This window comes from Bombus affinis, chromosome 14, assembly GCF_024516045.1.
Source record: "Bombus affinis isolate iyBomAffi1 chromosome 14, iyBomAffi1.2, whole genome shotgun sequence".
Lineage (NCBI taxonomy): Eukaryota > Metazoa > Arthropoda > Insecta > Hymenoptera > Apidae > Bombus > Bombus affinis.
In genome coordinates, this window is record NC_066357.1 from 9,470,939 (window position 1) to 9,498,330 (window position 27,392).

The window sequence follows — 27,392 nt, forward strand, 5'->3', positions numbered from 1 at the left end:
GGTCGTAATGTATTTCTGCGAGTTTAAATTTCCCATAAATGCATAAAGAACCGTGATCTAGCGGTAACTTACCGCTTTTCGGTTAAGAACGATATTCTAATAACATACTGCATGTTTGAATCCATCGTTATAAATATGGATACAACTTTGCTTGTTGAATTTTTCGTTTCATTGAATTGTAAGTCTCTAACACGATATACGCGAAACTTTTGTCTCATGCTGGAATCTCACGCCGGATCTAAGAGGCACGCAATCTTCAACGACAGAACTTTGACCGAAGTCGAACGTGCGTGCGGTAGTTTCTTCTTCGCCGAAAATTTCATTTTCTACTTAACTCGCATACTTGCCAGTCGCTTTAACGGCGCACATGCGCGCTCTCTAATCTCCGACTATATAGTCGGCGCAGTTTTCTAGATCAACCGCCCGCTATCTAACTTTTACCGCTTCCCTTAAATTAACTTCGAGCATCTACTACAAAGCCGAAAACTAGAAACGCTTCGGCAACGGGAAGCGTTATAATCCCGATGCAATTTCCCAAGAAACCGTCCAGACGAGCGGCAGTTCCGCTTAAAAGCTGCGGTGCCGAGCACCGAAACGGCCTGCCCGATATACCACGAGCGAATCTTTGGACCACCAGCTTCTTGACCACGGGATATCAGCTAGATGTTCCTATTCATAGATCGGGAGATAGCGACTCTTTTCCGTGTATGATAACCAGACTGAGGATTTTCATGCGAATTCACGTTTTTGAGAATATAATAAAAAAAGGTAGAACCTCGGTAGAAAATTGTTTTTCCTATCTAATATTATAGAAAGCTTGCTGCGATGGCTTGCTGTGCAGATATTCTATGCTCACTTTTTGTGAAATTTGAGTTTTTTATAGGCAACAAATGGCTCTTTATTATTTCTTTGTGCTGTATAAAATTGTGCTTCGTAAATATCTTTGTCTATTGTGTTTAGTATAGGCATATAGAGGTATTTTCAAGAACCATGATCCGCTTTTGCCATTTCACGGCCCCAAAAAAGATCCACGTATAATTTACAATCAATTTTATAACAGCATCGAGAGAGACAAGTACAAGACAAAAGATACTTATTGAATTATGAAATATCATTGAATTTTTAAAACTGTTTCCCTAGAAAACGCTAGAAGCGCACATGCAATATCTCTGTAGTAAACCATCGATTTCGTGTTATGTGGAATCTGTGCAATTTCGCACTGTCAAATTTCCTAGAAATGGCAAGAAGAAAAATCCTATCTACTTACAAACTTTCTTTCGATCGTCAGTATGTAAGAATCGTCGTATCGATATAGCTGGAAATACAGATGGAATTTCAATAGCGAATTGAATATGTGAACGTAAATACAAACTCGTCGCAATTTCCCTCACCTATTCGCCGTTTGTTACATCACCTCGGAAATCCTTCCCAAGTACTTTCTACGCAGTCCTTGCGGCGAAGCTACGGGTCAAAAGGTGAGCGTTTGGAATGGTGAGCGCGTTATGCATGGCGGTAAGCAAGCTGGGTTCGCAATCCGCAACGTGGTTACGTAGGTACACGCGCGTTCCCCAAAGTCATGAAAGTCTTATGACAACGGGGAGGTCCAGCCTGAGCAATTCCTCGTGTAAACTTCAATGAAAATGGGATCGTAGGCCTGGCCGTGATGCGGTCAGGCGGTACCCTGTGGCACACAACGAATTACCTCGCCGCGACAAATTAGTAAACGGAAGCGTAGAAATTAGTTAGACGCCGAGGGCCATGCTGGTGGCACTTGGGCCTTCCTTTCCGTGTATGCGGAAACAACTAGCTAGAGGAAACTCGTGGCGATTTTATCGATCGTATCGCGCGGGCTCCTCGTCCGGATTTGAATTATTTCGGAAGCCCGGTGCTTGGAATAATAATAAAGTGCGGCGGTCGGCCGTGCGCGGCCTACATACCGTTGATCGATTTGTAACCTATCCATTATGCATACGTTTATCGATCGTTTCGTTCTACATGATTTTAAACAAATTTGATTACATGCCCACTGGCGATAAATCAGGCGAACAGGCGCGAGCGCATGGAACCGTTCGAAGTGATACATTGCAACAAAGAGGACGGCACTCTTACAGGGAAGCGGGAATATTTGAATTCCGGCGAATATTTCACTTGGAATGGCGAATACGATTCTTTTGGCGGCGCCTCGGCGAGAGAAAGAATTGACGGGTGGAAAAATTAATTAACGAACGCGGTTATCTTCTCGGTGATAAAATGCAGGATAATATCTTCTGTCGCTATCGTTCGAAAATAAATCGACGTTCGTGATTTTAATCGTCGATTAATATTGCTGGGATATGTAGCCACGTGACAACTCGATTTAGATTAGACGAGAGTCGAGTTTCTTAATTTTAAAATATTTAATTGCGATTCATATTCCTATGTTCCTTAAAGCCATCGATGCTTTAAATGCTAAAATGCTTTAAAATTAAACAAACTACGTTTACTGGATATCGTCGTGTATTTTTGATCTCGTCTAAACTGGCGATATCACTGAGAGTTAAATATTTCCATATTCGATAATAACACACACCATTCGTTGTGTTCTTTTTGAAGCAATTGAATTATAACTAATTTAACGTCACTCCGTGAGCCCAAAATAGCAAATCTTAACTTTACAACACTTTTCATTACAAGCCTGCCATCTAATTAAAACCTCTTTAACTTGTACTTCGTGCTCTTAATTAAATTTCTAAACCGTACTGTTCGACGATATTGCTTTCTGCGATCCAATTAAAATTAAGTGAAACTCAAGTTACACATTGAAAACTACTCGCTTCTTTAAAAGAACGTTTATTCTAGCCTGACATGCTACATAACCATATCTACCCTCGCTTCGACTGAAATGCTTGGAAAATAGCTCTCAGGATTGGAAAATAACTCCTGTTTCCATTATATTACGAACGAGATAGACTGATTTTGCGTCATTGGCTTTCCCACGAGTATCAAATAAGAAAACGAAAAATTACTTCTGGAGGATGACTAAAGATACTATCAACGAACAGCCGAGTGTTCGTACAAAATCTCTTGTAACACGATAAAAACACACAAGATATATTCAGAAAAGGTTTCTGTAAATGTTTAAATAAATATTGTATATAGTACGTATAAATTAACCTTCGTGTTACTGTTATATAATACGTGATAAAATTGATCGAGAAGAAATTTGCCAAAATCGAAATCGAAGGAAATATTACCGTTTTCGCAAATGCGAAATTTGCCTGATATCCATTAAAGATATTTTTTGATTGCATCGTGTAGCGTGTTATTATATTAACGAACTGTAATGGTATTGGAACACGACGGATTACAGATTCGCTTAATTAACCGACCACGTAATGATAACGCGTGCCAAAAGATTGGAATGCAAATTGCTATTTTTTTACAATAATAATTAGTTTCGTTAATGAATTCATGGACTTTGTTTTGGCTTGTGTCGGTAAAAAATTTGCATGAAAACACAAGATAAAGTTTGAAAAAGCTGCTCAAGAGGTTTTTAGGTTTCAGACAGATAGCGCTTTAAATACATTATCTTAGGAGTGCATTTTATTTTAAGCTCTTATTTTTTAATTCAAATGAGAATTTCTTTTTTAAACTTGGTTGATACCTTGAGCACGAGAACGAAGAATGATTCCATGCAGAAAGTTGCTGTGTTTAATTATATAATAAAATGTTCTATTACGAACTATCGTAACAGAATATATTTCAGACTTACGGTACAATATATCGAATATACTAGACGATGCGATAACACGTTGCACTCTATTGACGGAGAATGAACTCATTTCGCCGTAAACGATTAATCGAGAACGCTTCGACAGCGAATCCTCTGTTGCACGTTTCCTTTTCTCAAGCCGCAAATCCAGCGAAAGTACGAGTTTACGAGGAAAGAAACGAAGATGGAGGAAAGGGGAGGCTATAAAATTGTAAACATATTTGCGAATTTGGACAGAGAACGTCGTTAAACCGATTGCCAGAAGTCTGGAGTTGGTGGAACGGACGTAGACCGGTGGAAATAGAAATTAATGAAAGCCGGATCAGGAAACGGATAGGAAGGATATTACGTGTTGAGGATATGGACTTGCCAATTACAATCGTATCCGAGCAGCTATCACCCTCATGGGATCTGCAATCGCTGTCTGTTTCTATCTATCCAGAATACGTGCCTGCGCGTGTATTTCTATAGTTACGGTTATTCGCGTAAACATATGTAGGTGTTGGTGCTTGGCCATGTCCGTGTGTACGCGAACACGACTAACCGCGAGGGACAAAAGTATAGTTATATTTGTATATAGAAAGGCCAACCCCATCGTAGGTCCTATTTTCCGTCTGCTACACCGCAACTTCGAGTCAGTCGACCACAAAATGTATCATCTCCTAGTTTGTACTCCCAGGTTAAATTAGATTTTATTGGGACTGTTATCCATTCTACGTTACCCCGGAAAGTACTTCCGGCCGAAGCAATCACGAGTCTCTCCTCGTTCCCCACCTCAGTCGTCCCGCCACGCTCCGAGTGCTCAGACAAAATTCGAATCTATTCCGACGATGCGCCGGATGCGGTCGATCGGTACCGAGCACGTATCCGAGCAGCTAATCATTCCTTTTTCCGATCGAACAAAAAAACCCCGCGTCCCTCTTTTTCACCACTTCTTCTCTGTTCGTGTTCCGTTTCTCCTTAGTATCCTTAGGATACTTGCCCGAGGAAACGAGGAAAAACGACGAGAAAACGGAGGACGGTAGTTAGAATGGCCGACTTTTACGTCTCGGGGAAAATATTTAGATTTTAATGGAAGTAAGCGCGAGGGTGAACGGATTCGGGGGAAAAATAGTAAATATCGGAAGTAAAAAAGTTGCGATAACATAAACGGCAGGGGAAAAGCAAGGGTAGATAGTTTGTGCGAGGCAGTTTTAAGATCTTAAACTTCTTGAAATAACTGCAAGCCTGGTTAATGCGCCGCTATGTTTTTCCGTGCCGGAAAAGAAAATAAGGCGAAAGGAGATTGCGAGAACCGGCATGGAACAGCTTATTCGTGCCGCTAACTTTACTCGATACTATAGCACGACATAGACAAACTGTCGCAACTTCCGCGAAATTGTCGAGTTCGAGCGACCTATCATCCTTCAAACTTTGCCCGCGCGAAATCGCCGCGCCGCGCACCAGATCCTGCACGTGTGCCCGCGTCTTTCTTTTCCGCGCTTTTCCTATCGGCGTTGCGTCATCGTTGGCAAAACCGGCAAGTTCAACGACACCGTTGTCGCTTGGCAATCTTTCAGCAACCAAGCGAGTAAGTCGAACAACGCTACGATTAACCCTGACGAAGCATAGATCCGCCCGATAGTATCGCAATCGACACGCAATCGAATCATATCTGTTGGGGTTGGAAAATTAAACGTATTTCAAGGATAGAACAGAGATAGAGGATCTTCTCTGAATCTAACAGCTCGTAATAGAGACGACCGTTGCTCGTATTTTTCATTTTCCAAGACAGCAAAATAATTCTTCGGCATACGTTTCTTTGTTGCATATATAAATTTCGTTTAATTTTTTCTTCCATCTCAAAGTTCATCGTACGATCCAATTATGGTCACATCATTGCGAGTATACGGGTAGTTGCAGGAAACCTATTTTATTAAAATATATAAAGTAGTCCATCTTATGACACGGTATATCAACAGAAAGAGTAACCATTAATCTACTTTATAACTTTTTATGCCAGTCAAGATCGTATATAACACGTATAACGAAAAAGCGGCTAGGTCAACAGAAAAATTATATATCGCAAGCCACCGATCTCGGAGAAGCGGATTAAGTCATTCGAAATCTCGAAGGTAACAAATTATCATAAAAGTGTTCATTTCGTATAAAAGAGTTTTGAAGATGAAGGCGGGAAAGCCGAGAAAGAAAGCACCGAAAAGACCGAGATCTTGCAAAACGTCTTATGCCTCCTAAGAAATATCATTCTCTGCTTTAACCCACTTTTTCCTTTTATCGCACGACTCGCACGAACACGCTTATGAAATATCAATTCCGCACGCATCTCATTCTTTCGTAACTTTCCTAATTTCCTCAGTCTTGACCCTTGAACCGTCAATCCCATGGTTCCGATTGTTGCATTCCTTAAATCACGCTCATGCAAATCGTCGACCGGGGAGTCTGCAAACTTGTCCGAGGCTCGAACATTCCTCTCGCTTCGTTCCCTATGAAGCCGACACAGCCGGTACGCGGAGGATCGCATAAAATTTCCGAGTCTACGGATCCCTCGGTCGCGTTAAATCCCGTTCGCGATAAATCACCGAAGGAACAGAGTCGCGGCGCTTTCATAGATGGCCATTATTAACTCGCTACTCGCCGTGTCTCTGGGTCGCTTAACTTCGTCTCCTTAATTGAGGCGCGGGCGCGGACATAATTTTCCAGGCGCGATCAACTTTCTCGCCGGCGGAACTTCTTATCGGCTGCCATCGGATTCGCGACTTCGTTCACCGAAAAGAAACCGACCCAGTCGACTAGTCTCGTCCCGAATTCGCTCAGTTCCGCCGGAAACGCCGTTGCGACGCTAGCTCGCGTTGGCGCGCGCGCGCGTGCAACTAATGATAATTGCTCCAGCCACGCGGTGATAGCTTTTATTTTGGCCAACCCGCTGTCCGCGGTGGCGTCCTCGCAAAAAAACGAGAACGTTAGCGACCGACCATTCGCGCAACTTTCGCCGGACGAACATTACGTGGCAATAATTTCTGGATACAAATGCCCCTAACAAATGTACTGGTATGGCGCGATGCGGACGTCGACCAACCGCAACTCCTCCCGAGGACTTCGCGTTTGTCGCCGTGTTTTCTTTCAAAAAACAAGCGATTGATATCGTTCTTCTTCGCTTGCTTTCTTAGTTGGCTGATTCTTCGGCTTGTTCGAAAGATTATAAGATAGAAAGACGACTCTGCGAAAATTTCGCATTGGATGAATTAATGGGAAGATTAACCAACTGTAGTTTATTGGCAAGATTATATATAGTTACGATAAAAGATAATTTTGAATTGAGACACTGCGGATTTTAACATCTTTTGTACTAAAAATTTATTACGATGTTGGTAGGATTCTTTTATTATTTATGGTATTTTCTACATTCATTGCTCTTATTAAATATAAATTAATTTTCGTAGATCATGTTGTCCTTTTATACTTCTTATTCTATAAATATCTTTTTGGCCGTCACTGTATGTAGATAAATCGGTAGAGCGAGAAGAGCTGGAGAATATGGCGAATGGAATCTACGTCTACATTTACTTAATATTATAAGCACGACAGGGTAGTCCGTGCTACGGTTGAGAAAAAAAAAACGATATATATTTGAAGAATAAATTGGAATTATAATACAATATACGAGGTACGCGAGAGACAAGTATGTCTCATTGTGGAAAAGTTTTATGTTCATTGTCGAGTCTTATGTTAATTACCTGCCTTAATTTAATCAATTAAGGTACAAAGCACTGCCCCACCCTGAAGCATATTTAGATAATAAAGTATCGCAAAATTATGTTTTGCTTATTGAAATTTAATATATCTCTTACCTTTTAGAAGCGAAAATTTGAAATTAATCACACAGATATATGATATAACGATGTGGAATTCAGTTCAATAATAATACAATCTCGTTTCATTAGAGATTTGCTAAGTAAGAGATGATTTAATTCTCGAAAAATTAAGAACACGAATAGCGCACAAAATGTAAAAGGTTTACAAAACTTGGTAAATGCAGATTCGCAGATAAAATGAGAAACTTACCCAGAATCATCTCTGACTCAATTAAGTTTTAACTAATGTTTGTGTTCAACTACAGCGTTTGTTCAGTCTGCTGTTATCTGCTGATAAGCACGGATGCATAAAACTCGCGTGAATTTGTGATAGGAGAAATTACTTTGTTTTAATGAAAGAAAACTCTACTCGCTAGACTTACTGCTCGACGATTTCCATCTACTTACACGCTTGAAAGAAATATCATGAATATGTTATCGATTAATTAATGAGATATATGCACAATGAGATAGAGTCTCGAATTAGGATCGGCACAATGGAAATATCTGATATTATTCTTTTTAGTAAGAATGGTAAAAATATTTCATGAAATTTCAGGTAATTTATTAACGATATCTGCACGTACATGGTTCGTACAAATTTGCATTACACAAGTTTTATTAAAAAATTTTTTACACATTAACGGTACCTCGAGCGTATATAACCATAATGCAAAGCAATGCAATGAAAAATATCGTTGATTAACCAAAGATACTAAATTCAACGACAAGACAGCGTTTAAATTACAATTTTTGTTTTTTCACCACGACCGACTTATAAATTCTTCTTCCTAACAAAACATGAATGGCATCACGAGCTTATTGTCTGAAAGTTCTGATACTGTAATAGAAACACGCTGTACCTCTTTTTCATGAACGATGCTTGCCAAATCGCTAGGAGTATTTGCGTCTAAACTTCGAGGCATTTTCCTGCGGCAATACCTGCTGCGTAAAATAGGAGAAACTTCATGTCACGTCTTGACGCTAAGTCTAATACCTAGATTAAGTACCTACGAAGTTGGCGTAGACTAATGGCTACAACATTGTGGACGGTTCCATGCTTTATCAGCGCTGCGGGGGACATTCTGATATCCATTCACGGCTCCTCTCCTCGTTCATATTTCCAAATAAAGATTAATATTATAATTCCTCAGATGAAGATGACACATAACCCTCGGTTAAACTTCTCGGACACGAATATGGAAATTCGCCATTAACAATATCTGCCATTCCGAACATTGTCATTAACCTCGTTGCTATAAAACATAATCGAACAAAGAATATCAAAATATCGCGCGATGTTCCACATTAGAACAGAGCCACTCTTTATACTGATACAGTTGTTCGTTTATATCTAAATCATTGACTGAAAACTTGATAATTTATTTTTATTTTTGATACGCTGTTAACGAGAATAAAAATTTCATGAGATTTATTAAGTAATCCATATTCATCTTAAAATTTCGTAATTTACAGTTTTTCGTACAGTTTTTTTTTTTTTATGTGAATAGAAATCGTGCGAGGTTTATTTTAATATAATCTATATCCGTTCTGAATTTGCTCACTGCGGAAAAACAGGCTCTCTATACAAATCCTTTACACACAATCCGATTGTATACAACATTCCTGTGAAAAGTTCTCGGTAGCCGGACGCACGAAGAACGTTTTTAAAAAATGTGAGCTTGGCTAAAAAATTAATAGAGAAAGCTTCTTTGATTGTCCACCGACTTCGGTTGTAATACTCGTCGCGTCGAAGCAAGTGGCGTACGCACGGGCCAGCGGTCTAGTTGTCATGAAATAGTCAAAAACACGGTAATATTTAAAAAGGGCGGCGTCTCAGGTGTAACGTCAGTCGGAATAATCTAGAAGCGGAAGGTCCGGATGAAAGGTGAGAGAAGTAGACGCGGCGAAATTTATTGGACGGGCAGACTTTCAGTGAAATTTTAGTTGGTCTGGCTCACGATGGAGGCTGTTCAACTGCCGACTGGCCGTTTCGTTGTGGTTTCCCCGCTCATAGTTGAGAGCCGTGTGTCTAACGCAACTCACGTCGCGTCGTCGCGTGCCACGGTTTGATCGTTCTTCGTGAAAACGTTTTTAATCGTAAAGTGTCAGAGTTACAATGGCCCGATCTACAGCTGCGTAGAATAGACCGGACACGGACTGAAACGAAACTCGCACAGGTATAAAAAAGCAGCGAGATATCGAGCTTGGCGCAAGATCGCGCGCTTTTTTGCGTTCCAGTAAATTGAAAGGCTCGTTTGTCTTCGTTATTCGCTGAGTAGTCACCTCGCTTATAGAAAGAGATATGTACTCGGCGATGGATTTTTGCGAACGTGCAGGCGTCGTGCGTGACTTCACGGAGAATTTGTCGACTTCGTGATTGCGTGGTCGTGGCGACAAAGGGAAAAGAAACGGAAGCATTCGTTCTACCTATCGTTGTTAACGATTTCGTGCGGAATACGTATTCTTAATGTTTGCCGATTTTAATGCACTGCGACTGTACGAACAACACTTGAGTATACTAACTTTTCACTAAGTCCAATAAATTCCTTGTAACTTGTGTATGAATTTTTTGATTGGTCTCCAGTTTTGTTACTGTAATCACGATGATCGAGTTAACCTTATTACGGTTCCAACGAAACTTCAGAAAATTTCGTATAACGCGCGCAATATATACTCATAGAAAAATTCAGTGGCGAGCGTCTAAATACGCGAGCCACTGTACGTGAAATCCGTAGTACGCATAGATAATTGACACAGCAGAGGCTCCTAATTAATCGAGCTGTGTATTTGTCGTATGACGCGTCACTAGCCCGAAACAACCGATTTCCTCGCCAAAGAGCTGTTTCGGTTGCGATATGTCGAGGAACAACCGATGCGTAAGCAGTCCATAATGTGACGATTATAATACGGCCCGGTAGAAGAATAAACCAGCGGTCATTGATTGTATGTATTAATGCAGAGATGGTAGATATTTCAATATATTAGATCGTAGGTATTTCTTTCTAGAAATAAAAATATTACTATGTAGAATAGGATAGAAATAAACGTTTTTGAACGAATGAATTTCGGTAGATTATCTTTTTTCGCTAAAGTCCTTGGGAAGAAGATCAAAGACATTTTGGCCAACGTAGATCTTGAATTGAATATTTTTAGCGCAGAATGTTATAGCGGAGTACGGTTTATGATTTCTTTCCACAAGCGGAGAATTAGCTTCCAAGCCATTAAGCATTAAGTGGTAGACTTTTTTTTCTTGGTTCTGAAAGTTATTTCCAATGATTTTTATGACGCCATAGATACTCAACATTCCCACGCTTCCTTCCACCATTCAAGGACGGGAATAATTTCTTTGTCAATTATTTTTCATTGTAAAAAATTCAACCTTTTTTTCTCGGTTAACGAAAGCGTAATTTATACACCGCGCACTGTATTAATAAACTAATAATTTTGGTTTATTAATATAATTCGAGTTTTACACTTTATGTTTGTAAAAGCCGAGTAGCAATGGTTAAACGAGCAAACTTCGTGGAATTCTTACTACAACTCCTTAAATTGCAGCGGGAATATTTTGCGTGAATATTTGTATATAAGTCGACTAATTTTCTCAAGTAGTGACTAAGCATTCTGGCTGCAACATCTACAAAGAATACAAACAATGCATAACTCTCGGAATTTAAATCTCATAACTTTCCTGTGGTACAATTTATCTACGTTTGTATGTATATATCTCATAATTCTTCCTCGTTACAATGGAATTTGCATATTTTTCTCGCTGAAATATTTAATCAGCCTGACTTTTTGTTGCCAATAAGATTAATATTTTATAAATTATACGCCTTGCTAATTATGATTATGACAGATAATATACTTGAACTACAATAGCGAATGAAAAATATACGTGTATTACAGAATATGAAATATGGGACATTTACACATCGCGGAAATAACTCAAAAAGGCTCTGAATTAATACATATATTTCTTGCGATATCTTTCATGATATATATGCATATACAAAATTTGCTAAACCGCAACAGCCATACAATTCTCGAAATAAGAAAAACTATACGGGTGACGAAGTTACGTGGCATATAAATTAAGGTCAGAGGTCGCACAACCTTAACGTCATTAGTCACCGACATCCTTTTCACTAGGCCGACAGAAAACGTGCAAAACTACTAGCTCTCCAATAACGCTTCCTTCCCGAACGAAAAGGAATCGAACCGGCAAGGATCTTTTTTCTTTTATTTTTTATTCTCTTCATTCGAGCGTTCCTTCACAAGAAACATTCAAACGTTACATGGCAGGGTGCGCAGTTTATCGATTAATCGAGGAAAATCTCAGTGGCCCGATCTTTCTAATTTAATCGTCGTGATGGATACAAGCGGAGAACGGAATAAAATCGGCAGCGGACCGCTCGAAAAGAGAGAAAACTCGCTACGGATATGAAGTTCAACTCGGATGTGGCCTTGTGTAAGTACTGTTACGAAGCATCGATCGAAGCTGATCCTGAAGCCAATATCTCATCCTCGCTTGCGGTCTATTAGATTTCCACGGTTTCCAAGGGGTCATCGACTTCCCCATCCTTCTATTCCCTTCGCCACCAAGAAAAAGCTCCGGCGTAAATCGCGACTCTTTCCACGTCAACCTCTGAAAAGCACGCGAGATGGATCTTATACGTTTCCAGCATCAGCCGGTTCCAGCCTCGTGACTCGCGCGTTTGTCGACTGTATCGCAAAAATCGATAACTATTCGCCAAATCGACCTGAATTACATACATTCACATCCTCAATCATTTGTCGATGATCCATTATACAACGTTTCAAAATTACGAACTAATTGTTAAAGTATATATAGTAACAATGGTACGACCTGTAGACCAAAGGATCTAGAAAAATGAAGGATAACTTTATGATCTTTGTGCATCCCCAACGCGCGTTGTCGGTTCTGTCTGGAGCGCGACAATTCGCATCCGCGAGTTTGCGAAAGGGATCGTTAATTTTCGTCGAATTAAAAACGAAATTAAAAATAATGAAGTTGCGAGGAATTATTGAAAAGTAATAAAAAAAAGCGTCGTTTCATTTTGTTTAACTTTGTAATTTTAATCTTTTTCAAGCTTTTAATTCATTTTGAACAATGAAATTTGTTCCGATCGCAACTAAAAATCGTTGCGTATCGACAGTCGAGAGAGAAACGCCAATGTTTTCGTACGGCATCGCGCATGGCAACACCTGTTCCAAAAAAAAAAAAAAAAAAAAGGAAAAGGGAAAAAGAGAAAAATGTATCTCGATGTGTCGAATAGTAACGATGCAAAACGCTAACACTAAATCTCGACTGTTGTTTATCACGTGTATAATTTCATATGATATAACAAATAAATACACACAGCTGTGCGTTCAATTCCCTTTTCGTTGTCGATTCTCCATCGAACGTCAATTCTTCAAAAAAACTATTATCTGCCTCTCCATAAACGACAGACGGTGCTTTTTTGAAACACTATACGTTTGTTGCCAACGTTGTTCAATTTTCACGTTCCTCCCCGAAAACTGCTCTTTCATTCAGCCGCAAGAAAACAAGTTATTTCAGGTAATAGTAGTCACCGTTTCATCCGGTGCGCCGGACAAAATAAATACGAAACCAGCCGGTCCAGTCGGATAAATAAATCCCGTCGCCAAACTCTTTTAAAGCGTGTTTCGAGGGATGGTTTACGGGGTGGTGAGAAGGGAGAACACAGGGGCGAAGAGATCCGCGGTGAATTTTAACCTGGAGGCGTTTGCCGGACAAGTGTCTGTAATAGGCTCCTTGTGCCGCTTTTTTAACCGCCACTGCCGCTTTAGTACCCACTTTATCACGGTGTGGTCGTTTCGTTTCAAGTGGATTATTCTGCATCCGACGCATTGCCGCAGGTGGGCACGGTTTATAGCCCGGGTTATTACGATCAAACCTCATTGTGCACCATGTTGACACAATACTAGATGCTGCCAATGCAAAGCGTTACACTTACATCCGATTGGTTGCTTTGCCGACTTAAAACACGCTACGGAATATGTTTTATATGGTCGGTATAAAAGATTTACTTGAATATAAATATTAGAATGAAAATATTAGCTCTAGGAATTTTGTTGTATGCTTTGGCTGAAATTATAATACCAATCATTTCTCGCTAACAATATAAGTAAATTGTGAAGTTGAACAAATAATTGGAAACGTTACCTGAATGCAATGAAATCGTTTAATAGAAGCACACAATAAAATGCACAAGAGGAACGTATTTTGGGGGGAAAACGTTTACAATATTCAGAAAAAAAAAAGAAAAATTAATAAAGGATAAATATTCGTATATAGAACGGAAGTAATAAAATGAAATAAATCTTTATTCGTTCCACTTTTTAAATTGTATTTATAAAAATATAAATTTCCATGAACATCTGCTGTCTAACTTTCCCTACATATAAAACGTAAGTATTCCTATTTCTCGTTATTTATATTCCATACTCGTACAATGTTAAAAATTACAAAGACGTAAAATTCCACATCCGTTACTATTATGTAAATATTATTATTTATAGATGCAGAGAATATGAAAACCTAAAAATAAAATTTTCCATCGAAGGGCTACGTCGGTATACGCGGTGACGTTATTGAGCAAACGTGATTCACCGAGGCCAAAAAGCCTTCTTTCATTGGTGTAACGAAATGTTGACAGTGTGAATTTGACAGCCATGTATCTACCCAGATCGATGAGTTATAGAAGCGTGACAATTCATTAGGAATTTTTAATGATACAATTCGTATCGACTATTGTCCTTTTTGATTGTATTTCTGCTCGGCGCATCGTATGAAACATTACGAATGTGCTTGTGTTAGCGAAATATCGCGATATCGGAAGTTGGATGTATCAACAATGCGTGTATTTATTGGGATTTTCATGCGTTACGCTGAATGAATGTTTAAGTAATTTCATCAGTACAGAGGCAATCTTTTTTCACGAAAAGAATTTTTTATTTCGCGTTGCATCGTATAACAGAATCCATTCCAACGAAATTGGTAAATATCGTGTGCAATAATTCCGTAGCTTATTTAAACTGAAATGTCTTCTATATTTCTATAACTGGCCGTACCGCTGAATTTACCTTCAATAACATCGTACTTATAAATTATTTACGGAATTAAATTCATTTATTTTAGACGAAATCATGGAGGAACCTATAATTGATAAAAATCATCGTATGAAATATTCCTTTTTGGTATTCATTCTCGCGTTTAATTATGTAACATGTACACGTATATCAAATATATCTGTTCGATACACCATCAAAGCCACCACTCTAATTAAAAGCTTCCAAATAAATCTCAAAGAGAATTTGTCGTATTTAAATTCAGTAGGCATAATGACAGCTTAATCGCTTTAGATCAAATTCCTTTGCGCAAATCGTAAGACACAATTTTTACCGCCTATTTTTTGTATTTCTAAAGCGATTGTAAAACTTCCGTATTTGAACATTTTGTACAGAATGTTCACTACGTAGCAAATTCTTTAGTCGGAGCTCAAATTTGTCAGCACTTAACCGTCGTAAACGTCCTCGTGAAAAATACACGCTGATCAGCTCCGTTTTAAAGCAAACTTATATGAGAGTATGCATCTAATAGAGAAACTTTTTATCAACTTGAACGAGAAAGAGAAAGTGTTCTCCGATGCAAAGCCAGGCGTAAAATAAGCCGGAAACAAAGTTACGTCATTGGAAAAGTTAACATCCTACGAAATGGCATATGTAGTAGTTCCGAAGTGCAGCCACTCCGGCGAGAAAATTGCAGAATTTCGATCCATCAAATGATCCATCAAATTTCTCTTGATCTTATTTGGATTTTTTTTTCTTTTTTTCTTTTTAGCGCAACTAGCCGTTTCGTTTCCACGCCTCCAAGTAAAACGTCATCAGAATTTACCGTCTCCTGTTCCGCTTTATCTGCCAGATACGTTATTTCTGCGACGGCGTAATTCGTATATACGTTTAGCAGAGCATTACCGGTGTCTACGAGCGTTATTTATTGCTTATTCCTTTCAGTCCACAGCAAAACAGTTGTATACGAGGAACCGTAAACTGATCCTAAATGTACAACAATATTGCGTCGCAGCCGCGAACGCCACGCCGCGATTCTCCCACTCATTCTAGCTGAGAAAATTGGAAAACTTGTCCATTTTAGTCCGATGGAACAAGTTTGCCTATCTATTTATCCGCGTAATTAATTTCGTTGGTAATTGCTTTATCGAGACGGCCTTTTCCGTTTTATCGTTCAAAGGGATATTGAAAGAATGCATGAAAATTCAAGCTACAACTATGTAAAACGTTGAAACGGAATTAATGTTATGGTATGATATGATTTTTTAATGCTAATCGTAAAATGTTTGTAGCCTTTGAATAACATATAATATTTATAATTACGCCTAAATTTGGAAACTGAAAGAACGTCGTTTTACATTTAAAAAAGACATTTCGAACGATACCTTAAGTTCAAACGTTATAGAGGATTCAGTGATAATCGCGCTTAGTGAACAAATTTTTCCATTGTTTAAGTACGATTATTATTTTAATTATGTGTACGTATCTACACGGTAGGAGTTTACTCATTTACATTCAATTCACGTTACGTTCAATCGAATATACGCATTCTGTATATAGAACAATATTTGGCCCTCATTGAATTGCCAACATTGTAAATGTCATGTGTAATATGGATCCGCTCATATGTACAAAGAAAATAATTTGATCACGGTATCGAGAATGGCTGTTTCCATTGTAAATGTAAAGTCAAGTTTGTATGTAATAACTGCCAAACATTTTGCATCGCTTTATTTTAACAAGCCCTTATGTATATTAGTTATTTTTCTATAAATATTTATGTAAATTTTAATGGTAATGGTAAAGTTTCCTGTCCAGCGGTATTTGTAACACATATCGATAATTTTGAACACACTCGTCCGTAAAATTTGATTATTTTGTTACCAACCTTTCGATTATTCTGGTTTTCTGTTTGAATATAGATTTAGAAACTACACTTATCGTATTATCGTCCAATAAAATTACAGAATTGATCGTTGCTATTTATTTCCCGTGAAATGAATGTCACATTTTTTATCTCATAATGGAACATATTTTGTTCTGCCATTCGAATACAGAGATTTTCAATTGAACACGTCGATCGGAACGTTTCAGCGATACGATTCAATCGCGGCCCACCATTTCCACGGTAAAGATAAAAAAAACAACCAATACCTCAAACATTCTTCACCGATACGTCGTTCCCCTTTCAATTTTAAAAGGCTCTCAAGACTTCGCGGAACCTTTTCAAAACGAGCGCGTGCCATTACAGGCGGGAGAAAAAGGCCAAAGAAACTCAAGACTTCGGTGATTTTCCATAGCTCGAACCTCGATCAATTTCGTCACGAGATCATAAAATATTTTCGGAAATTGAGCTGGCAACGATATCGCGTAATAATACAGCGGGAAAAGTTCGGAGAACGTTAAAGCAGGGCGTACGCGTTTCATCGTAGCAATTACTATTTCTCGTTCGGGGAATTCTCCTTGTGCGGTCGGGAATTTTTCCCGCCTTCCCGTGTCCAAAGAAACTTTATCACGTACTTACATTTTTACACCTACTTACATTTTATTACTCATATTTGTACACTGCCGCCATCAAGTACGCTTCTATTTTTAATAAATCTTTGATATCCGACATCGATATCTAAATTACGGATTTTAAGTCGGCCTCATTTTTAAAGAAAATCGTTAACATATTAGCAGCTCCCTCTATCCTACAAGATACCAAGTCAAACGGGATATTACGATGTAATTCACCCATAACGTTTTCCAATGTCGAGCAAAACATAATGACTGACCTAAGATTTTTCAGCGAGGACGTATACATTACACAAAAGGCCTCTATGAATGTTCGAATATTTGCGTGAGCCACTGTATACTTATGAGCGACAGTGTACATCCAGTGCTGTGCAGGTGCTCCGATAATTTAGAGCACTTACCGGCGGGTGTAGAGCATACGAAAGTAGGTTCAGTATATAAGAGCATGCAGATACATCACGTACCTTGTTTTACGGTTACACCTAAGTATCGTGAAGAGGGTTAGGAGGGGGTAAGGGTGAGGTAGTGCAAAGGCTTTCCACGCAGCAAACTTCTCAACGGAGCTAAGTCCCGAACACACTCGGGATACTGTTGTGCTGATAAAGGTTACCATTGCGCGCGTTCATGAGACTTCGTTGGTGTTGTTGCACCCCGTATTGCGCAGGATAGATTTACATTGGTAAACACTGTCACCCGGGGACCGTGTACAAATTGAGATTAAAGTTAAGCCGGCCCGAATATTGGAATTATTCGTCCTGCCGGATTAATCGAGATCAATTAAAGGGCATCGGACTTAGGTAATGATCACCAGTAACCATTTCTATAGATACAATCTCGACGAACGTAAACGATTGCCAGAAACGTTGAGGAAACTGCTAAAACTTTACTCTTTGTCACATATGGACAGTATCGCACGACATACGGTTGCTTTAACTTTGTAAATCGAACGTCCAGCTATACTAATTCTATCGGTCAGGAAACATTGACTTATTTAGTCAATCCATCCTTAGCATCCTTATTTGTTATAGTTGATTATTTTTAACTTAGCATCAAACTTCTTTCTACGAATTACGAGACGTTTCTTATGATTTCTGACACTTCAAATTCTGGAAATTATATTCCAGTTGGAAGATAGCAAGGTTATCCGCTAGAGAAGATGGCAATCATTTTGGCTGTACGTAGGTTTTCTCGTTTTACGTGTAGTTTTAAAAATATGTTTAGTAACGGTATTTCGATTGCGAAACATTGTTGTTGAATACTTTTTCGTTGAATTATATTCAATAATTTTTATCATTAATTTCAGAATCAATGGATTGCTTTTTACTGAAACGTTGAACGCACTGTACAACTGTAAATATTAACGATCAGTTGTCCTGTATATGTATAATTTTCGGGAACAGGAGTAATTAATGTATTTTATTTGAAATTTCATGCATGATGAATTGATACATATTATATCACAAAGATATAATGATTTCAAGTGATCGCGAGATGAATTTATTTTAATAAAGTATAATTTATTTGTTTGCTTATGTTCTGCCATACTTCGCGCAAATTAGAAATCAAATACGATTGTGCGGTCGTTTTTGAAATGATATATCGATATATCGAACCAATATATTACATTTTATATGCAAAACATTTTAATAAAAATGTGAAATAAAAAGAAAATCAAATTTATGCGAATGTATCGAAAACAATAAAAACAACGATACCTGGGATTTTAATGTTAATTACTTATTAAACGGAATGATCACGTGATCGGGTAAAGTTTTCTTTTATTGTCACTGAACAGAAAAAGGAGGATATTATTTTCAGAAATGCAATTTTTTCGTATATGTGAAATATCGCATATTATGTAATTTTTTACAAATAACACCACATATTCTATTTTTATAGATAGCTGAAATTCTCTGGGCATTCTACATAAAAAGAGAATTGGGAGTATTAGAAAGATTATTTAATTAAAAATTCCTGAAGCAGCTCAAACGCTCCGTGGAAACGTACATCGTTCCTGGAACGCAATGAAGAAGCGCGTCAGAAATCTTTTTTAATAAAGATATTTACATAAAATATCTCATAAATTAATCATGCCAGTTTATCCGAATAATTTCTTATACAGAATAACGAAATATACGAAAGATAGTGGCAGATAATAGAATACATATGGATCATTACGTTCGCAATAAAACATGACCGTAGCAAGAAGTTTCCTTTCAGTCTTTTTGGTATAACATTTCCTTTTATTACAACGAGAAACTGATATGAATTGCATGCTGTAACATCAACAGTATAGATGTTGTTTTCAACAAATGGATATATATGGTTCTGCAGGATGTAATTCTCCATAAAACAGACAAATGGGATATAAAGAATGAAAACTTTTTAAATGTCCCTTCGTTTTCGAAAAAATTAATTTTCCAAACATACGTTTACGTTATATGAGCTATCGATATCCATCGGTTTACCTATTTCGGAACACAAGCATACAATTTCGAAATCGACCTTCTCGAAAACGATATCACGATGACTTTTAATTCTTTGAAATCGTTAATTTTTTTTTTTAATCGTCAATTTTTTATTTTTTTATACGAATCTAACACGTATCGCAGGGTAGTTAAGAGGGAGAATTATGAAACTCGGAAACGTTTGAAGCTTGCAAACTGTGCTTCCACTTTCTTTACGTGCTGTTTGTTTGGAGAACAATGTTAAATAAGCATCGAATTGTGATACACAAGAAGAAAGGAAATATCAGCTGCTATGCGCGAATATCGATACGAACGTCAAAGTAAAGACTGGCGAACTCGTATACAAAGGCTGGATCACCTTGTACTTGTCAACCGAATAATTTAGTTTAGTGCTTCTGCTCATAACCCGGGGAACTAGTTTTCATGAAAAAGATATAAAGTTCGTCTCTCCTTCGAGCTTTCAGGACGCGCGTTACACGCGGCTGATGACTCTGAAAGTACACACAACTTGCAAAGTTTATGCGACTCAGCCGGTAAAGTTATATTCGAAGAACTCCCGGAGAAATCATATCGCAGCGAGTATCAACCGTGTTGTTCGAGACATCAAAATAATCTGTTTGAACAACAGAAACAGTACCTATGCGCCGCTATTACGTTTGCTTTTCTTCGTTTGTAGAAAACTTTACGGATAAAGTGAAATTTTACATCGGACATCGAAGTTTCGTTGCTTGTGTACTTCGATTTACACATGTTTTATGCATGTCAATATCGTACATATCGTAGCGCGAAGTGTTTTTTCTATACACTAAGATTTTATTTAAAAATATTGGATTTTTAATACCGGTAAAATAGGGTATATTCAAACTAAGCAATTTTTATTCAATTTGTTTAGAAGGAACAATCTCCAAATCAATAATAATTGATATTCCAGTAAACGAGATTTTATTGTACGAATGCGTGTCCCTTGATATTAATTTGATTTTAAATAAACAAGTACGTAGAATAATGTGAATATAATACGTCGGATCCAAATCAACGTATCGCCAACAGTAATTATTCATCTGTACATGATTTATATATTGTTCAATTATTTTGTGTCTGATACCATGTAAATTGATATTGATACACATGTCCAGCTACTAAATACCAGACATTAGATAAATTTCGACAGATCATGAATTAATAATTATTGCCGTCCATTAATATAATTACAGGAATGATCAATTATAAAATCGATAAGTACGATTTACCAATTATTCAACGTATAATTCTATTTGCTTATGTCTTGTTCATTTTTTCCAAAATTATTATCTGTGAATTGTAACAGACTAACAAATAACAAAGATTATGCAAATAAATGATATGCTAGTATACGATATGTATCATATAATATGTACACTACATACGCTAGACTAATTGGCAAGTTGATAGGTATTTTGGATTTAGTTACATTACCATTCCACAAGCGAGAGAAATTTTGGATTGCTGGAATGTTCCGGACCATTTAACTTTACAAGACACATTTCTCTCAGTGAGAGCTGATTTTCTGCTGAACCGCTTTCTACATTTCGACTATTAAAACTTTTACTACCTAGCACAAATGGTAGAAGGGATAAAGCAAGTTCGAATGAAAAAAGCACGTAATAACAATGACTTTAAGAGTGTACGAATAATAGGAATTGTAATGAATGGTTTGATATAGCCAACAATTTAGATTAACATAGATTATTTCCTACCGTGTTCCAAGATTTATATACCGGGAAGAATAAAGATCACAGTTTTAACTAATTTACTGAATATCTTCCTATTGGGTTGGCAACTAAGTGATTGCGTCATTAGATTGTAATGACAAAATCCACGATCACTTAGTTGCCAACGCAATAAATACTTGTGCAAGATTGGACTAATTATAGCTCTTAATATACAGGTAGTAGTAACTAAATTAATCTACGCAACTGCATATTATATTTATATGCTTACCTTGCATTTAATTAACTGCATAACTCTGACGTCTCTATATTCAAAACATTCATCGTACTTACGTGACGTATATAATTAAAACAAATTCCCCATAAAACGTGAATTTACGACACTTTCAAGATTCTCAATTTTCCAAATACGAAAATATAAATTCCAATAGACTACAGCTTATACTTCCAGATTTATCGAACTCAAGATATAAAAATTGGTATTTTCTATAACAACAATTACGAACCTTAAATTGATAATTATTATCAAATTACTATTTGTTTCAAATATATCATGTTCGTGCGTATCAATAGCGTCACAACTCATAATAATTCAGAGAGATTACGAGAACATCGGAACCATGGAAGGGGCAGAAATGACGCAAATAATATTTGACCATTGTTTCCCAAAGTCTACTTTTTTTACTAACATTATACGTATAGTAAATACTTTCCTGGAAGCTTCCAAATAGCTTTTCGTTTTTACTGAAAAACTTATTCGAGTTGTTTCGCTTTCAAGGTACACGTACAATATAAAAGAAAAAAAAAAAAAAAAACGATTCTAAAATGTCAATTAAAATCTCCTCAAAACCGCCTCATCTACTTTAGCCGTCTGATTATACATTTATATTTTTTCAATCTCGGCTATCGAAACAACTAACTGCGCTGATAAATCGACACTCCTTACTTTTCCATGCTCAAGCATATATCTTGTTCGTCGTTTCTATGAATCCTTCGGATTATCTCCGAAGTAGTCACTTACCGACTGAATACTATAGGACGATAATCGGATAAATGGAAAATTATTGATTGAGAGGGATAATAAATCGACGACATAGAGTGATATACTTACTGGTAGCGCTGACAGCCGGTCCGATGACCGAGTGCTTGGGGTTACCGGTAACGGCCCCTGGGACGACCTTGTCCGGCTCTGAAATACATTATTGTAATTATCCTCGGAATATACAGTGCCGTTAATTACAGTTGGGAGTCGCGTATGCGAATGGAACATGGCCAATCTACCTTAGCAAACGGTCCCCATTCATGATTTATTACCTCATAAATAGTCAGCCGGGCAAACCATCCTTATTCCGTTCGCAATTTCGTTTACGACGCGCGGGAAAACCTTCATTAATCATGTGATCGTTATAAAAATTATTATCAACAAAATTCGACGATGTTTCCATTTAACGAAGGGAACAACAAGGCAAGTGGAGCGACAGAGAAACCGGCGTCAATGTCAAGAGGTCGTTAATTAATTTGACCGCGATTAACATGTCAGTAACGCGTAAGGAGGTTGAACCAACAAGGGATACCAATGTTATCGTCCGCGTAATAACGAATTTATGCAAATAGACTGTCGCACCGATAACACGTTCCAAGAAGGTGGCAGATTTTGCGCTTCGTTGGTATTTCTCGAACGAGAGCAGCTTACAGAAATTATCTAAAGGGATAGCAATTGGGTGGATAAATGAAAAGTTAAAGAGCAATTTAACCAAAGCTCTGCTTTACGGTACGTCGGAAAGCTGTGAATTCTGCTTTACCGATAGGGTGAACGTAAGGGTTGAAAGCTTCTCGCAAGTTCTGCTTCGAAGCGCTTTCGTGTTTGATCTCAGCGACACTCCTCGTGGAGCTTGCAAAGCGATTACTCTGATGAATCTATGATACCGACGACAGAGACTGCAGAGTATCGAATTTGACAACACTTGTTTAATAATATTTCGTGTTTATCTATTTCTAAAACCGAGAGCTATCTGTTTTCAAACCTTGTTAAAACTCACGGCTATTGTTATTCAGTCAGTTTTGTTATTACGCTAAATTTTATTGTATAATCTGCTTTACCATTTCCAGTTAACCGCAATACATAAATCATGAATTATTATAGAAAAAGTTGGAGCGACGATAAATATAAATGAAACTATTTCCCCAGGATTTTTCAACAGAAACGCATTTTATTTTTATTGCATAGCATTCATCAAACGGAATAACGATTATCCCGTAGAATATTATTGCAACTTCTGATTCTGATTAAGATTAATAGGTGGCCGTAACTTTTTACAGTCGAGAAAAGATTTTCGCCATTCGTCATTTAGAAACCACAAACTTGCTTAACACTGGTGAAACAAACTTCGTAGAAATTTCGAACAATCTGAGATGTCAGCCACGGAATCACCGTAAATTTCGTCTGCAAAAGTTGAGAAACACGAGTGAACCGGGCGTCGATTAAACCACGGAAATTGATGCATGAAAAATGAACGAGTTCTGGTAATGACAGAAAATTCCAGAGAGTTGATTGCAATTCTACGATGACAATTCGCACGCTAATGATTCCTTTAAGACTTTGGCTTTCAGCGACTGCAGCTCGAAGCTTTTGATTATTCAAACAACACGGCATGACGGAAATTCAGATGGAGTCGAGGGGAAGAGATGGTTTATATCGGTGGATTTTCATAATGTCAGGAAACAGTGTCTTTCGTTACCCACCAGGATGCGGCGCATCGTCCAATGGCTGGAATTGGAACATCGCCTTGAAACCCTGGCCCGGCCACTCGGAATTAGCGACGAACTCGACGTACAGGTCTGACCCGGTGCTGAGTACTTCCACTTCCGTTCCTTGGTTGCAGAGCACAGCTATTGTGGGCGCCCCTGAATCCGTACCGTCGTGCACCCTGATTAAATCCGCTCTATTCAGGCAACTGCAACAGAATACCTTTCGTTAAAAGCAACTTATTGGTATGTTATCCTTCGTGAATAACCAAACCGAAAGTTGAGCGGTTCGTTTCGTCCCTGGCAACGCGACGCGTACAAAGTGCCTATATCATGAAGCGATACATATCGCTGAATCACGTAATTTTCTTACGATAATAAGAAACTTGTTGCTATGACGTGTTATTGGTTTGTGTAAAAGAAGCAGCGAGGATTTCTTCGTGCGAGCTTCAATCGTTAATTCATTAGGTAACTTTCACGATTTTTCCTTAACCGATTCCGATCTATTCGCATCATTTCTGTCTTGGCTGTTGCCGCGTCGACGACAATGTGGCTTGCGATTTATTTTATTTGTTTCATGGCTTCTAGATATATTCAACTTGGGTAATTCAACGTCTTTGGGAGTGGAGGCCGAATGCTAAATCGATTGTTATGTAAATTCGAACGTTTCTCATGGATGTCGCGACCACAGGAAGTTGGAAGTAAAATCGAACGAGAAATCTTTTCTGATGTGCCCCGTTGTAACGAGATATCCGTGTACGCGTAACGACTGAAACTGGGAAAGGTGCAACACTAGCGTTTCTATGAAGATAAAAGTTTTTAGAGTGCAATGAAAAATTCCAAAGTTTCGTATAAATCGTGAAATGAAACGAAGCGACATTTGCTCCGTATACCTTTGTCGCTTCGTCTCTTAATTAAATGTTTGTATTACGATTTGACAGCTTTCACATGGCAGTAAAAATACGAGAAGAAAAGTAGTATAAAATACGTAGCACAAATCGTTCATTTTGGAGAAGCATAAAAGTGAAAAAAAAACATTAATTTTATTTCGCCTCTACCTAAATGTTTTATCGCAAAATATATTGATATTAAGTTAGTTTCTCCACAGGCTTTGAAATTTATTAAATTTTATAATTATCGTAATGTGTGAAAATTAGGGTTAATATATTAAAATACGATAGATTATTTAAATACTTTAACTCGGAGTCGTCGGTAGAAACGTTGGAAGGAATTTAAGAGTTCAATTAAATTCTCGTTTAAAAATAATTTAAGAGTTACGTTCTATGTAGAACGTCCTGTCCTGAAGCGTTCCTATTACAACTGTACAGAATCACCGTCCCTATCACCATTTACTTCTCCGTTTTTTAACATTTCAAATTAATTAATCCACGTTGTAACTCGCGTTTGCTTCAAACTACGTCCCGTTTGTGAGAAAATTGAATCTTATGTAACTAACTCTCATTCGAAAAATAATAGATTTTAATCTCGAGATACGATTACAGAAATACCGAGATTAACTTTCTCTAAAAAAATTCTACTTTGTAAGACAATCGAAATAAGAACCACTATGAACATGTTATTTTATAATTCATTATTGAAGAAAATATAAGTCAAATTTCCGAGTAGTATAAAAGCGATCGAGCAAAAATAACTGGATCAATAAAGTTAGAAGTCCCATATTCGTCAATGGGAGATAGTTAATCCCTTTAAAGTTTTTACTTATCCGCAACAAGATTTATGCGTGAACACGGTTTTTAACACGTTTGTCACGGTGAACATCGATACGAAATTTCTTAGAGTGCTCGTGATAAGATAAATTTCATGGTTTGGTACAATTTGGTATTATAATAAACACGATTAAAGTAATTTTTATGGTGTAGATCTAGATATATTGTGGTTTCTATTAGCAAAATGTATAAATAGACTGGCGCTTTTGAAAAATGAAAAATCTGAAAGTACGAAATTCCACAGAATACACATTACAATGGAAAAATGTATAAAATAGGCAAACTATAGTGCTTCCTATAATACTATAATAATATAATAATAAATATTCAACATAAATATAATGGTATATAAATCAATTTTCTACCAAGGCTCTAACCTTGTAATTATATTCCCAAAAATATGAATTTGCATAAAAATCTGTGATCTATATACATATTTATGTAATACATAACATATTATAATATAATATATGTAATCCGCATGGTAACTAACACTTCAGAAGACGCGAAAAAACTCGTCCATTCATCGACACGTTCGCGCAGTTTAAGAAGAACCCCCAAGGTCGATTCTTGGCTCAAATACGTACTATATGTTCCTCGAGATGTGCCCTTCAACGGAGGTGAGATAATTTACCTTCGAGTGACTCGGCTCGTTGCGAGATCTCGCGGAAAAAGGTGCACAAACTGAGACAGAGAACAAGTGGTGGACGAAAAGATACCGAGAGGTTGGAAGAAGAGAAAGACAGAGTCGAGGTCGACGTCGAGGGTTTTAGACGAGAAGAGTTAAAGGTGAAACTGCAAAGATACTACAATGACAAAAGGAACGTCGCGTCGGTGAAAACGAGGATCGCTGGCGTAGGCCAGAAAACACGACGGAAACGACCAAAGGAATGGGAGGACAAAGAAAGAAATACGAGAACAGTCTTCCATCAATAGTCGACGATTCTCTTTATAGGTATACGTGAACTACTTTGCCCAATCGAATGGAAGAGAATTACACCTCACGGTAACGGGGTCGGCTCCTCGAAGCGCGTTAAGCCAACGGAGAGTCGGTGATTCGATCGATTTAAGGCCTTGATCGATGATGACCGCTGGATAACCTTATTACCTGCATGGGTTAAGCAATTACGCTGGCAGAGAAAGATTATCGTCCAAAGAGCCAGAGATTAAAGAGTATGCCCGTCTTTTCGCTGCTTTCGTCTGACGTCTTCGTTTGCAGGGAGCATGGTATACACAAATATACTCCCGTTTAAAAGTCATAGGGTGTCTCTTCTATTATTAGCAGCTTTTCGATATTTCTGTACGTATTTGCGTTAGTGTATATTTTATTTGTTGTATAAACTATCAAATTAGACGAATAATTACAATAAAATTTATCTATAGTTTTTTTTTTTTAATTTTAGACGAGATATAATAATTGTCTTGAGACTCTTAAGATTCATAATTTATAGTTAAATAAAAATTATATAAATTAATAATAGTATATTTTTGGCTTCCCGCGAACTCAA

General features: G+C 37.7%; 1 protein-coding gene across 3 annotated transcripts in view; it reads right to left on the bottom strand.

Annotated features, from left to right (window-relative positions):
* Window positions 1–27,392, bottom strand: part of LOC126924568 (suppressor of lurcher protein 1) — a 530,829-nt gene that overhangs the window by 254,429 nt on the left and 249,008 nt on the right. For all 3 annotated transcript variants that reach the window (XM_050739228.1, XM_050739229.1, XM_050739231.1), the window contains exons 7-8: window positions 24,155–24,366; window positions 22,524–22,601 (exon numbers count right to left, since the gene is read on the bottom strand). In XM_050739228.1, coding sequence (XP_050595185.1) covers window positions 22,524–22,601; window positions 24,155–24,366 — 290 coding nt within the window. The remainder of the gene's footprint in view (window positions 1–22,523; window positions 22,602–24,154; window positions 24,367–27,392) is intronic.